General features: G+C 48.8%; 1 protein-coding gene across 1 annotated transcript in view; it reads right to left on the reverse strand.

Moving 5' to 3' along the window:
• GUSB (glucuronidase beta) overlaps window positions 1-15739 on the reverse strand; it is a 240522-nt gene that overhangs the window by 59340 nt on the left and 165443 nt on the right. Inside the window, exons 9-10 of the mRNA XM_086954621.1 lie at window positions 14568-14652; window positions 12292-12468 (exon numbers count right to left, since the gene is read on the reverse strand). Of these exons, the coding sequence (XP_086810747.1) occupies window positions 12292-12468; window positions 14568-14652 (262 nt within the window). The remainder of the gene's footprint in view (window positions 1-12291; window positions 12469-14567; window positions 14653-15739) is intronic.

Genomic DNA, 15739 nt, shown 5'->3' on the forward strand with positions numbered 1-15739 from the left:
GAATGTGTATGACACCATTCCAAGACCAGTAATCTTAATTCTTGAGTGGGGAGCACTAAACCACCTTGTACAAAGGATAATGCATGCTCTATGGTAACCTCTTGTGTACACACTGCTTCTTCCATAACTGGGGATTCCTGTGCTTTCTTGACCTGTTTTAAAAAGACTTTATCAGAACACAGAACTCTGATTATCCATTCTCGAGGTATGATAAAGGGCGGTTCGTCTAAGACCTGAATAGGTTCACAACCTAAACAGGACAGTGCATCTGCTTTTCCCTTCTTTTTCCCCGCCTGAAACTGTATGATAAAGTCATAGTCACTAAAAAACGGAGTCCATCTTAATTGCCTCATAGATTACGCTCTTGCAGTTTCAAAAATTGTAAATTGCGATGGTCAGATAAAATTGTTATAGTGTGATTTGCTTCCAATAGATACTGCTGCCACTCTTCAAAGACTCTTTTTATGGCCAGTAACTCTTTATCTTCTATGGGGTAGTTAGTTTCAGCTGGTGTCAGCTTTCTTGAATGCACCACTGGATGAAGAACTCCTGTGTTACGATCTGCCTGAGAAAGACCCCCCCCCCCCAACTACCACTTGGGGCGCATCTGCCTCAACCACATTAGGACAAGAAGGATCGGGTTGATGTAGAATAGGGGCTTGTGTGAAAGCGTTTTTTAGTTTGCTAAATGCTTCTTCTGCCTCAAGAGTCCATTGAAGATGTTTCCCTTGTCGCAGTAGTTTGGTGATGGGAGAGGCAAGATAGTAAAAATTGCATATAATTTGCCTATAAAAATTGGCAATGCCAAGAAAACTCTGTGTTTCTTTTATAGTCTGTGGTGCTTGCCAACGATGGATAGCTTCTACCTTTCCATACTAAGTCCCTGTGGGGAGATAATGAATCCCAGGAAGCTGACTTGTTGTGCATGGAACTGACATTTCTCTAATTTACAGTACAGATGGTTATCCTGTAATCTTTCTAATACTCTTTTTACCTGAATCTCGTGTTCCTGCAAGGACGGGGAGAAATCAAGAGGTCATCTATATAAGCTATGACGTATTTATGAAGCATATCCTTCAGAACCTTGTTAATAAAAAACTGAAATTAGTGGCAACAGGTATCTGTTTTTAATGGTGATTGCATTCAGTGACCTATAATCTATGCAGTTATAGGCAGGGGAAAACCCAATAAACCCTTGTAGGCTTGGGCACTATATGTTTAAGGTCAGAGTATGCTACAAGGGACTTATTTGGAAAATAGTCAGTGTAATTTATGAGTTGTACAAGTGTAACACACTCAATTGTATCCACAGGATAACAGTCTTAGTAAACAATCAAAATAAATTCATGGAAGGTAAAGAGAGAACACACAGAGAAAGAGATATATTTGGCAAATTTATATTTACTAACACAAAATAAGGGAGATAAATATAGGCAAATAAATTGGAGCAGAAGTAATGAACAGAGACAGGCAATTTTTTATCTACAGCTCACAACTGAAAACATCAATTCCTCATGGATAAGGCAAACAACCTAAATTATTGTTCACCTGGTGAAGGCTGCCTCACGCTGTGCAAGGACCCCCATTGTGGACCTGCACCTCTTTGACTCCCGATCCTTGGACCAAGGCATCGTTTCCTTGGATTTCTTTGTATGCACGTAGATTCCACCCCTAGAAATTCACTTGAAATATTACCCACCCTTGTTAAAGTGATTTTCAGCTTATCCCGACTGTGGTTTCAAGCTTAATTGTCAACTCTTTAGGCAATCATTTTTGTCCTGAGGATGAACCAATAATTTGTGAGGTTCGAAACGTCGTCGACAACAAGTGCACTAAATGCATAGTTAACACACAAATTGAACATGCATATGTGTATACTGAGGATTATCTTTCTGTAATTTTGATTGTCAGATAACCCGATTTTGCCTGAATATTCCTTCCCCTGTGTTTGTTCCCCAAGTGTGTTAGCCGGACATCGGCTGGTGTCCCACGTTCATCACACTTTGTGTTTTATTCCCCCTGTTTTGTATTATTGCTATTAAGAAATTAAAGTGTCCGGCTGGGCATTCTTAAAAATATAGTTCTATTTAGTCTATATTTATTATCTGAATTTCCCCGTCTTTACTAAGGACCTCTGTTTTTTGAAAATAAGTATCTACCCACGGTCCTTAGCTTATTGCGCCCTGGGTTCCCTTGTATTGTTCAAAAGCATAAAATTACCTGTGGCACTGAAATCTATCATCACTTGCACTTCAACCACATGATGTTCCCATAGTAAGCGAGAGGAAAGAAGGAAATGACGTTGCTGACATAAAATTATGACTAGGGATGAGATAATAAGTCCTGAATTACCCGAAGTCCTTGTCTCTAGAGACTTCGGGTTTGCTAGTTTTCCAAACGCCTCTGTTTAGGGTTTACGGGACACTCCCTAAGGAAGTGACCCTGCTTACCACAGTATAAGCATAGTCTTTTGTCCCGCCTTCTTTGTCTTTCTTCGTCACTGAGGGGTCCTCTTATACTCCCTATTTGCATTGGCTCGGTTCTTCTATTACTTTTTTGGGCTCAGTTTTCTTTTCACGATAAGCTACCCATCTGCATTCTGACCGGCCTCTCTCTCTCTCTTAAGTTCACTGATTCTGTGGTCTAACTTAACCACCAAGTCAATATGAGCAGTGCAAGATTCGGGAGGGTCTCCCACCTGGGCCAATGCATCCTTTAGGTCGTCTCTTAAACCCTTGTAAAACAAAGCACTATGCTTTTCCTCGGGCCACCCTGCTTCTGCTACAACCTATAAAATGTGAAAATGTAAGTAGTTAAGTCCTTAGTCCATTGCTTCAAAGTCAATAGTTCAGTGTCTGCTGAGTGAGTGAAGGTGTGTCTGTCAAAAAGCTTTCTGAGTTCTTGTTTGGAAGCGTTATGGTCTTGTAGCAAAGGATCTTTTCTTTCTATCAGAGGTATGGTCCAATCAGCTGCAGACCCCCCCAATATAAGAAATGACAAAAGCCACCTTTGCTTGATCAGTAGGGAAACAGGAGCTTTACACATGAAATGAAGCTGGCACTGGCTAATGAAAGCAGCGAATTTAGTAGTGTCCCCTAAAAATCGTTCATGGGGTGCCAGCTTTGCGCCACTGGAGCTTCTAATCTAGTCATTGGAAGTGATTCGTTCCACTGCAGATTAACGGCACTGTGGCCAATCAAAATACATTGAAGCCCTGCGGGGAGATTAGAAATACATGTTGAATGACAAATTACATCTGCGCCTGCGTAGAATGGTACACATATGCACACGAGACAACAGGGCACAAACTTACAGATGGGGAGCTCCGCCCAACGGAACACTGGCCTTGATGATGCTGACACTACTGAGGCGCTGACCGCAGGGGTCGCAAGCAAGGAGGTGGCAGGGGTGGCAACAGGTGGTTTGGGGGATGGGGGGTCGCAGTTGCGACCCCTGGCAACTTCTAATTGACATCCACGGTCTTGAAATGAGATAAGAACTAGCATTTAAAAACCATTAAAAACACACCGAAATTTACCAATTCTAGTTTAGGGAACTGTAACTTGCACCTTCGTCATGCACTGCTTATGACCTCACATTTTACATCACTCATGACACGCCAAATTCCCGTGATTCAATTCTTTGCAACACCAAGAGGCCTAGGAGTCTCCCCAGGAATTGATCCTCGGGTTACAGCTTTTCAGAGAGATGCATGCAATATGTAGCAGGGCTTCAGACAGGCATGTTCTGTCCATGTGTTTGATCTTTACTTACAGTGGAAGCATTCAAAACAGAAAAGCACACTTTTAAATCTTAGGACTTACTCATATGTACACATCATGGCAGTTTTAGTACAGGTGTGATAATTCTATTTACTGAGTTCCATGCAGTGATACTAATTCAGGAAATAATTGAACCCAAAGCATTGACCTGTGCTGATAAACAGAGGAGAGGATGATCTGTCCATAGAATGACTTTACTGCACAATGTGCAACCATGAAAACTGAGCTCAAACTCCGACTTCCCTACTTGATCCAGCTGAGTGATCCAAGGCAAAACGCGATACTTTACTGTATATCAATTTCCTTAACCAACCAATTTGAGAACACACCGAAAGAATGAAGTTCCGTTCTGCGCGATAGAAAAATCTTGCTTGCCTACGGTTAATAGGAAGTAAACTGCTTGGTTACGATACAATAATCTTGCTTCACATTTAATAACATTGTAGGCCTAATATACAGCACATATGAAAAACTGACATGTCTTGGGTAACTATTGGTTATGTCGTCAGGGCACTGAGGTATTCTTGAATCTTTTATGTTGAAAAACATATTACGTTCAATAAATGTCACTGAGTGCACTGATATATGTATGCATTTAAGTGAAACATCCTCCCACCCCCAAAAAACACACTGGGGCATATTATCAACAACTAGCGATATTTATCGCTAAATAAGCTTAGCGCCTCACCGGATTTTATCGCAGAGATAACGTTTATCTCCAAAGCGATAAACTATCCGGCGATAGCTGCGAAATGCGTGAATATCGCTGGAAATTCAGCGATATTCAGGTATTATCGCTAATAGGGCCTTAACCTGAATAATCACCTCCCATAGGATATACAGGCTAAGAAGTGGTCTGAGCAGGCGTTAGGATTTGCCGATATTCACGCTTAGCGCAAATATTTTAATCGCTATGTCTGCTTTGTTAATAGGCGATAGTGATGCAGTCGCTAACAGGTTGGGTTCACCCACTTTGCATGTCATTAGCGATAAATATCGTGGGGCGTGGCTTGGGCGCCGATGGCGATGGTCGCCTGAGAGCTCGGCTCCGGGACTGAGCCCGGGATTATCCTGTAAATCGGAGGCCGTGGGGCACCCTAATCCCCGCAAACTATCGATCGGACCGACTGGGACTTGCCGTGGCACTTGGCGCACCTCGATCATGAGTTGATCCGACGGAAAACCGGAGTTTGTGGATCTGTGGAGTGCGATTCAACATGGCGCCCGGACCTCTTTGTCCCCTTGGTCGGGACCATTAGACTGGAGGAGCACCGCTGACTACAGCGCACCCTCCACCTCTTCATCTCCCCGTGATATGATGATCTGGGGATCGATCTGGTTGAACATTGGCAACGGAGATCGCGCCTAGATCGTCGGATGCCCTCACTATAGGGAACTTCGACCCACGGACGCCGGGCGGCCCCCTAAACCGCACTTGGCTGCATCTCCCCGATCGACTCACACCCATGGGAGGCACGGCCCCTTGGCGCCACAAGGTCTCTGGGGGTGTTGGTGACCCTCATCATCCAAACGGGCCTGCCCGACTTGGCGCCGATTGTCTCCGCCTCCTCATCAGTGCCCTCCGACGACAGGGTGGTGGCGCGGGCCGAAGCTGTGGAGGTCCGATAGGCCCTGGAGACGGAGATCGCCGGCTCTCGGCCCGAAGTCCAACAACCGGGAGAGACATAGCCGACGACCGCACTCGGTGGCGCCCCTGACTGGCCCCACACTGTGTGATTCCGGCGACATGGGGAAACCGAGGGGAGCCAAGGGGACCACCCCAGCCGCCTCAGATTCGGAGGCCCCGGACAAGGAGGAACATGTGGACCCGGAGAGCTCTGGTGGCGCACCATTGCAGCAACAATTTGACCGTGTCCTGGAGGCAATTGCGACCACACGCTCGGCCCTCCAGCAGGACATTGCCCAGGTGGCGACGAGTTTGGGCCTCCTTAGAGCGGATCACGGCAAACTCTCGGACAGGGTTAAGGACGTGGAGGGCTCGATAAAAACCTTGGAGCCGGCACAGCGGACCCTGGCTGCGACAATGAAGGATGCCCTATCACGGATTACTGCCCTGGAACAGCGAGCGGAAGACGCGGAAGGCCGTAACAGGCGAAACAACATTCGAGTGGTGGGCCTGCCGGAGAAGATTGAGAATGACGACATGGTGGCCTACTTGGAAACCTGGCTCCGAGACACAGTGGCCCCTGAGGGTCTGTCCTCCTTCTATACCCTGGAGCGAGCACATAGAGTCCCAGCGAGGCCACCACAACAGGGCCGTGCCCCAAGACCGGTGGTAGCACGGTTGTTGCACTTTCGGGACAGAGACCTCATCCTTAATGCCGCCAGACACAATGGCCCTTTCAAGGTGGCGAATAGCCAGGTGAACATCTTCCCGGACTACACCTATGAGACCCAACGAAGGCGGTTCTCATTCCTATCGGTCAAGTGCGAGCTTCGGAGCGAGGGCATACAATATTCGCTCCTATTCCCTGCAAGGCTCTGTATAATTGTCGATGACAAAACTCAATTCTTTGACACCCCGGAGGAAGTCTGTAACTGGCTCGAACTCTATCGAGCCGGGAAAGATGGCTTTGGCTCCTCATCTCAGCTGGTAGTGGAGCCTGGACAGCGACGGCGGTCCAAAAGGATTCGGAGTCGCCGTGGCCGGTCAGGCGGACCCTCGACTGCGGAGACGTCGACGGAGCGGAAGGGAGTGCTGGAGGTGGTATCTGCGCTGTCTGGCTCACGAGACGGTACCATCGAAGAGGAAACGGACCCTGGTGGAGAGGGAGTACCGACGGACTCGGAGGAATCGGTGACAGATAGCGTCAACACGCCGGTGATCACACCGAATTCGGTTGATGACCTTCTGGATGGACAGGGATGACGGGGTGAGCTGCATCCATTTGGGTGGGGGCCCGAAGCGGGGGTGGCGGGGGCCGGTGACTGATCTTGAATCCCGGAGAAGTGGGGGTGGGGTGCCATGCTCGTGCCCTAAGGGTTTCTTCTACTGTTTTGGGCTGGATTTAGTCCTGGCAGCCGGAGCGTCGAGGGCCCACTGCCAACGCCCAGTCCGCACCTGGCCCTTAAGGCCTTCCTACGGTGGCGACCGCAGGATTACTTGGGAACGGGGTTTTTTTTGAGGGTATGGTTTGGATGGGAACTAGATGGTGCTATTTGGGTCCTGTTCTGGGGAGGGTGGGCAGGGGTTTGGGTCGAATTGGAGTTGTTGAGTTTTGGTTGGGGAAAATGGCCGCCATCAGTGCTGGGTTGATTTTTTGCGCTTTCTTTGTTGGGACCCGGAGGGGGAGACTTTGCACGAACAATTTGGGACAATGGCTAATGTTGCTAATGTGAAATGTATTACTTGGAACGTTCGGGGGCTACACACCATGTCTAGGCGTCATAAAGTCCACGCTTATTTAGTGCGTAGAGGGGTACAAATGGCGCTGCTGCAAGAGACCCATCTGAACAAGGCGGAAGGGGCGACGCTACAGCGTAGATGGAGAGGGCAGGTCTTTTGTACTACGTACTCCGCGTATGCCAGGGGGGCTCTAATTTGGATTAGAGCTGGGGTTCCCTTCCAGGTTACGAATTCAGTGGTGGATCCGGAGGGGCGCTATGTGGCCATTTCGGGCACTCTGGGGGGGAGGGACCTGAACGTTTGCTGTGTTTACGCACCTAACATGGACCAGCTTGCCTTCCTTTCCAGGTTGTCGGGCTCGTTGGCCCACTTCTTTTCCGGGCCCCTCTTACTCGGTGGGGACTTCAATTCAATAGTGGATGTGGAGATTGACCGCTCGCACCCACCCCCCCCTGACTCTCCGGTCCGCCGCGTGGCCAAGGGTCGTAGGGACTGGCAAACACACTGGGGTTTGACTGATATCTGGAGGGCGCAACATCCCGACGCGAGAGACTATTCCTATTTCTCAAGCCTACACGAGTTACACGTTAGACTGGACGGGTTTCTTGGCTCGCCTGAATTGGTTTCAGTGGCGGTTCGGTCTGAATACTTGACCAGGACCATCTCTGATCATAACCCTCTCCTACTAGCCATTCGCTGGTCTCCTGGGGTGCCGGCAGTGCCCACCTGGAAGTTGCGTCCCGAGATCCTTGAGGACAGTGTATTCAAAGCGGACCTAGGAGATAAGATATCAGAGTACTTCGCGTCCAACAGGGGCACTGCGAGCTCGAGGGCGCTGGAGTGGGACGCTTTTAAGGTGGTGGTGAGGGGTTACTGCATCTCCAAAAAGGTAGGCATGAGGCGAGTTATCCTTGACGATTTAGATACTGCTGATCGGAAACTCCGTGAGTTGGAACTCCGCCGCCCCGGGCGCCCTGAACTTCAGGAACGCACGGCGGAGGCGAAGGAGGCGGTGGCGGCGGAGGTCGAACGGCTGCGCTGTTTCGACTACAAGGCCTATACGGTTAGATCCCTCGCAGAGGGGGATAGATCGAGCGCTTCATTGGCATGGCTGGCTAACCCCACGCGCCAGACCTCTCTAACGACGTCCATGCGCATGGCGGACGGGACCGAGGTACACACTCAGCCTGAGATTCTGAGCTGTTACCGGCACTACTACGAAAGTTTATACCGCAGTCGCTCTGCCAGAGTTCCTGATTTGCTCGACGATTATCTGCGGCCCCTGGAACTCCCAACAGTGGAGCCTGACGTGGCGAAAGCCCTGGGATCCGACATAGAACTGGGGGAGATTCGCAGCGCCATTAAAAAGATGGCGAGAAATAAGACCCCGGGCCTGGACGGCCTTCCGGTTGAATTTTATGGAGCTTACGCTGATCTCCTGGCGCCACGATTGCTGATAGTGTATAGAGAGGCGAAGCGGCTAGGTCGGCTCCCCGGCTCGATGTGCGAGGCCTTGGTGGTTCCCCTCCTCAAGCCAGGAAGGGACTCGTCCGATCCGGCGTCCTACCGTCCTTTGTCAATGCTGACGGTTGATTATAAAATACTGAGCAGCATCTTGGCTTCAAGGTTGCTAGGTCACATGAACTCCCTGGTACATGAGGACCAAGCTGGATTCATCCCCAGGCGAAACACGACCATGAACATCCGTAGGCTGTTGCGCTTGCTGGGAGAACCGCTAGTGGACGCCCCTTGCCCGGTGGTCCTATCGGTAGATTTGGAGAAGGCTTTTGACAGCCTGGAATGGGACTACCTGCGCACTGTGTTACTGCGATTCGGCCTTGGCGAGGGTTTCATCAGATGGACCACGGTCCTATATGCCTCGGCATCGGCCAGGGTTCGGGCAGGCCCGCTGATCTCCTCACAATATCCGGTGGAGAGAGGCACGAGACAGGGTTGTTCATTATCCCCGCTTCTCTTTGCATTGGCGGTGGAACCACTGGCGCTGCAACTCCGATCGGGAGCCCATTATGGTGGATTGTGGACACCTTTGGGCCCACATTACATTTCGCTGTACTCTGATGACCTGTTGCTCTTCCTTGAAGACCCGGTTGCTGCCCTGCATGGAGCAGCGACGGCCCTCACGGCGTTTGGGGAGGTCTCGGGCCTCCGGGTGAACTGGGCTAAGACCTGTCTTTTCCCGGTCCGCAGAGGCACACCTAGCCCTGTTATCGGTAGAGAGATCAGGTGGGAACCTGACTGCTTTAAGTACCTGGGGGTGTACATCTACCACGAACCATCTGACCTCTTGGATGGGAACATAGCTCGCAGCATTCGAGCGCTACGGGGTAGCATGGACTTCTGGGCTACTCTACCGCTCTCGGTGGCAGGACGGATCGCTTTGCTCAAAATGGTGGCGCTCCCCCGATTACTGTATTATTTCCGGACGCTGCCGATCTGGATTCCGCCGGCCACTTTCCGGCTGTTACGGTCAATGATGATCGGATTCCTATGGGGTTCGAGCCGCAGAAGGGTGGCCCTCAAGACCCTGATGAGGCCGAAGGCCGAGGGTGGGCTTGCGGTACCGGACTTTGAGAAGTACTACTTGGCGGCGCAGCTACAGACCCTCACCCAGGAAATTGCCAGGGAATTCCGGGGCCCAGAGGATAGAAGAGGCACGGGGATGGCTAGGCATGTTCTCTCTTTCATAGCGCTGCGTCAGCGCTTGGCCTTGCAAGACTTGACGCTAGAGGAGAAGACAATTCGCCTGTGCTGGAACCGAGCCCACGCCCGGGGCCAGTTGCGAATACCATATGCACCTGAAATACCTTTGGGTATGCTAACGGCTCTGCCCCATGGCGGGGATTGGTCACGGTTAGCGGACTGGGAGGACGCGGGCCTACAGTTGGTAGGTGACCTCTACGAGGACGGGGCGCTCTTACCCTTTCAGGAGCTAAATGACCGCTTCGAGGTTCCTCGCGGCGACTTTCTATTGCATTCGGCCCTGGTCCGAGCAATCCAGGCGCACTGGAAACACGGACAGGAGGAACCTCCTACGTCTCTGGTGTGCCAATACGTCATGATGTCAGCGGGGACGGTAAAGGCGGTCACCTGCCTATATGGTAGGCTGCTCAACGAGGGGTTGGCCCCCCTCACTACCTTAAAAACTCGTTGGGAGGAGGACATAGGTAAGGAGATCCCGGAGACAACCTGGTCCCAGCTAGTGCGGAGAGCCTGGAAGGGCACGCGTCACGCCCGCTTTCAATTGGTCCACTACTATGTACTACATAGGGCGTATTTGACCCCGGCAAAGATCCAACAGTATTTTGCCACGGGCTCCGCGAATTGCCCCAGATGCCAAGCACCAGTCGCAGACCTCCTCCACATGTTATGGTCCTGCCCGGGATTATCCTCATACTGGATGGAAGTGGGGAAGACCCTGGAGGAGGTAACGGGGAGATCCTTATCGGTGGATGCGGCGGTGGGCCTCCTACATTGGTTTCCACATACCCCCAAAAACAAGATTACTAGCAAATTCATTGATTTGGGGCTTCTCCTTGCTAAACGAGAGGTGACCAGGAACTGGAAGGCACGGGTTGGTCCGACGGGGAGCCGATGGCACAGCGAACTCTTGAAATGGGCGGCGGGAGAAAGCACGTTGAGATACCAGTTGGCTAGAAGACATCAGAATGAAAGGGCACAGGAGGCAGCGCTGGAATGGGAGACATTAGTGCAGGCCCTCAGGGATTATTGCGCCCCAAGCGATTCAGAAAGTGAGGAAGCAGCTTGCCCAGAATCCCGATAGGTGATTGTGCTTTACTGATCTATTGCTTTCCCCTGGGTCCTTTCACAGATCTTACTGCGGTTGTTGCCGTGCGCTGATGGTGGGGTTGGGTGGGGGGTAATTTGGTTCATAGTGTTTTGAGGGTGGGGTTTTCTTTTGGTTTTGTAGGCTTGTTTAGAAAAGCAGATGACGGACGATAGATTATCCGGACCAGCTTCGACTTCCTATTAGTCCCCATTGGATATCGCCGCCCGACCATTGGGTTGTGGGCTGAATGGCTGTGTAAGGGTACATACTGCTGGGGGACGAAGGATTGTATTCTGTTGATTTTGATTGATTTATATTGGTGGTCAACTATGTACCAATATACTAATTCCTGCAATAAAAATATATTTAAAAAAAATAAATAAAAAAAAAATAAAAATTTGCGATAAATATCGCTGACATGCAAAGTAGGCCCCAAACCTGTCGCTATCACCTAAAAGCTGTTGCTAACTGATGTTAGCAACAGCTTGCTAATAGGGCGATAAAATTATCACCGCTTTGCAACAGAAAGCGGCCTCAAAAGCGGCGATAATTTAATTTCCCCTGCCTTGGTAATATGCCCCACTATTTTTCTTTTTAAAGACTATCCTTTTTTCTCGTGAAAATGTTGCCTAATTCACATGCTGAATCTTTTGAAGGCTCGGCTCCTGCTTTGGCTGTTAAAGCCAAGCCAGAGCCCCGGCTCCACTATTTCTGAATTTGCTGACTTGGGGTAGTGCAGTTGCAGAATCATGAGTGTCCTATAAACCAAATTATATTTTCATTGTAAGCGGACACATTTTTCCCCTTTACCACCAGCACTTGGAAGGGTGTGGCCGAACCAGCAACCTGTAATGTAACAAGAAGTACAAAACATGTTTTTCTAATATATTCCTTCAAAGGCCTCCTTGCCTTGACATTGTGTTCTAGTTTCTCCCACGCTGGAAGCAGATGCCAAGGGGTACATGAAGGCCAGAGCAACTTCAACAGCCACATTTTTGTAACTGTTTAAGGCAAAGTAATGTAAACACGGAAATGTACATAGCAACAACTGAGCCTAAAAACATGGGCATTCCTGGCATATAAGAGCATCCAGGCACTTAGCCCATTCCACGCACCCCAGGCAGTCTTGGATTTAATTCTTGCTACAAGTGTAAATTCATATCCTCTGCTCTGCATATTACAGGATTCACAATCGGAGAAATTAAACATTCAGAGACAAAAATGCACCAAATATTGTTTATGGAGACCCACCGTTTCCATTTCTCCTCAAGGGTCAGTGAAACACTCCCTGCACGTCCTCCCCAAAAAAAAACACGGATTAAGATCCTACTCACGCTGTGGTACCCCGGGATGGTGTCTGCTCCATATTCACTCTGGATTATAGGTTTCTGGTACTTGTTGTACCAGTTCTCGAACTCTGCATCAAGCTGCAGTTGAATTACTTCCAGGTGACCGGGGTCATGATACCAGGAGAAGTAACTATTCACGCACACCACGTCCACATAGGGAGCCTGCAAAACAAGAAATCAATGCACATGATTGTACTGCAGCCGTTTGCCAAAAAAGAGGGCAGAGGCCCTAATTGTCAGTGGGGAGCCATGCTGAGGGTAGGGCGGTATCTCTAGCCAACATGAGAGAGGAAGGGCCTGAAAACCTCTCTAACCAAAACTGAGGCTTAACAAAGATACGAAAAGAGCACACACAAAAGTATCAACTTGTTGTAGCAGGCTGGCTACAATGCAATTTACTACAGTGTAGAAAACAATCTGAGAGGATTCAGATCTGGCAAATTCTCTAGTGCAAGAATGTATTTGCTGCATCACCGGTTGGCCAAGCAAGGGCACGCGGCATCAAATACCAATCAACCTAGGGAAAAAATATAGAACGGTGGAGGATGGCGAGCATGGCCATGGTACAGGGCTGATAGGTAAAATCCTCTGCTAAAGCGTCTGCCTGGCCATCAACTAAAAGCTACAAACCCCCTCAGGATTCTGGAAATGTCCTATTGAGGAGAATGAGTAGGAGGCTTTGGTGCCACTTCCTACCTCACACAAGCACTGGAGGAGTCAGTGAGATGGTACTGCGGGCCTGGGAAGCAGCTAACCAGAACACTGAGGAGTCAGACTACACCTGCGCCAGAGCATGGAAGAAGTCGACGGTGGAGAATCTGGCATCCGAGGACCGTTCCTGGGGACCTAGCAGGTTTTTAAGGTGTATGACTCTGTGGACAAGGCTCCTCCTCTGACTAAACCATGGGCCGCCACTACATAGCTGACAAGAGGCACGATGTGAGTGAGTAGTGGCAGTGCGGACAGCCGGGCACGTCCACACCAGATGCCCCCTGTAGAGCTGTCCATCAGGAGACCCTGTATCTCTGGCCATAAATGTTTGGGGCACACATCAAATGATAAGATCGTGCAGTCCTCTAAGCATATAACATGATCAGATTAGCATAGTAAGGTCAAGCTCCCTTACCTTCATATGGCCAAGCGGCCATCTTGAGACCAGACCAATTCACCTGCACTTGCAAGTCCCCTCCTCAATATTAGACTTTGTTCCTGATGGTCTAATCCTTTTGGCACATGTAAAGTACTTCTTCAGCAAACTACTGGAGTGGGACAGCTTTCTGTGCATTCTTTTACTACCCTGTATTTTCCATACCTTTCTTACCTATTTGCTATTGAACATATCTTTGTATCATACATGGGGCACTGCCTGGAGGGACCTGTTTTGTTTGGCCCTTCTTTGGCTGCTGCAATCTGCCACGCAGACCTCTCCCCTCTTCAGCAGATAAGTTGGTTCAGCAATCCCAGTATGCAGAAAGAGTTGTGTGTGTCTGGGTCTTCTGATTTTCTCTTCTGGGTTTGGTTATTGATGTCATGCACCTTCAATGGCTACATTTGTCTACCTCCTGGACATATTTTCATCCTGGGTACTCCAACCTGCATTCATTCAAGGCCACTCCACCAGGGGTTGACCTGGCTGATACAAACTAAGAATGCAAGGATGAGGTGGAGAAGTGTTGCTCAATGGTTAGAGTCACAGACCCTGATGCAGAGGTCTAGCCCGGGACCAGGGTTCAATTCCCCGCCTCGGCGGGTCTTGGGCTCAAAAAATTCCACGGACCTGATAATTCTCGCCTCAGGGCCTATTCCAATCATGGAGTCCCACTCTGCAACTCTGGGCAATAGCTTGCTTAATCTCCACAACTCTAAGGATGCCTGGCCTCCACCTTGGGGGTGCCTAGGAGTGGACGCCTCACAGGGAAAGCCAGGATGGGTTCCACAGCAGTATTCGTACAAGTGCCTTGAGACCCTTGCGGGTGAGTAGTGCGCTATACAAGTATCAATTTTACGAATAGACCCTGGAAATGTAGTACAAAGAAGCGTTTGTTGAAGTTGCATCACCACCACAGGTTTCATTTCATTTCCATAATTTAAAGCTACTATTGCCATAAAAATTATCACAAGCGAAAAAAGAACTGCAAAAGTGTTTAAGCGTTTCCCAGCTGACCTGCTGCAGCCACTCAATTAAATACAAGCAATCACAGGTCCAGTAAACAATGTAACAATAAAAAACGAATTTATTTGTACGTATGAAAAATACTTACACCTTTGTCATGTGCATAATTTGAGGCAGTCACATAGGTTACTGGTCTGGTGGGATCCAGGGCCTTAGTATGAGCGATCACAGTTCTATTGTAAAATACAAATGAGAAAAAAATACAAAACACCTGAGAAAAACAGCGTAAATCCATGACACATGATTAATTTGTGCTTGATAGAAAAGTCCCGTCTGCCAGGTTCGCTAGCCTGAGTATGAGCAGTTCCAGACCGGTTGAGAAATAAATGCACATCACCAGCCAAACAGGACTACACAGCAAACAAGAAGACTGTATGGTTATATTCCGAAACAAAAAGTTACTTTACTGCAACACCAGGTTTACGGCCTTCCATCTTTAATAGATTGACATTTGACATATTCTCAGGGTTGAACTGAAATAGTTCAGACGTTTGAAAAATAACTTCTGAAGCACCTTTAAGAAACCCTACATTCAATGTCTGCTCATCTGACCAATCATGGACCTTCAAGAGAAATAAACTTGGAGGCAGATCCCTGGGAACTCAAGGACCAAGAATGGTGGAGAATGTGGCCTCAGCTACAATCTGAGCTCTAAACCCAATCTCATGCGATTCAGGAACCTTTTGAGAGTGGAAATGAACTGGCTTTCCTTCAATGGAGCACTGCACAGACATGGGTCGCGACAGGAGAATACAGGACAAGACTTTCGGCTATCATAGCAGACTCCATCACTTTTACTTTCTTGGTTTCAGTGACTCTATCAAAATACACTAGCACTCTGAAGTACCCTAAAAGCTACACATAGCATTTTTTTTTTTTTTAAAACCGAAAATATATAAATGTAAAAAACTTGATAAGGTCCTTAACATTCGTAAAGGTAAGCAACAGTAAGGTGTTTGTTGACAGCAGGATATCAATTCTATGGAATCACAACTTCACATTCCCTGTTCACTCGCTAGCGCAGCGGGAATTCTAGCTTTGGGCTTCTGGTGGAGGATGTGAGAAGGATTATCCTGGACTTTCCCAAACGTGCATGGACAAAAAAAACTGATAAAACTGGCCAAATCTGATAATGGTGTAAGTAATTGAGGAAAAGCTAACCTCTGGAGTATTGGGGAAAGATCAACCTCTGGATTTTTCACATAGAGCTGTTTGTCACCTGTGACTCCCAAACGTGGTGTACTTTCCACCTCTATCGGC

This window comes from Lissotriton vulgaris, chromosome 2_1, assembly GCF_964263255.1.
Source record: "Lissotriton vulgaris chromosome 2_1, aLisVul1.2, whole genome shotgun sequence".
Classification (NCBI taxonomy): domain Eukaryota; kingdom Metazoa; phylum Chordata; class Amphibia; order Caudata; family Salamandridae; genus Lissotriton; species Lissotriton vulgaris.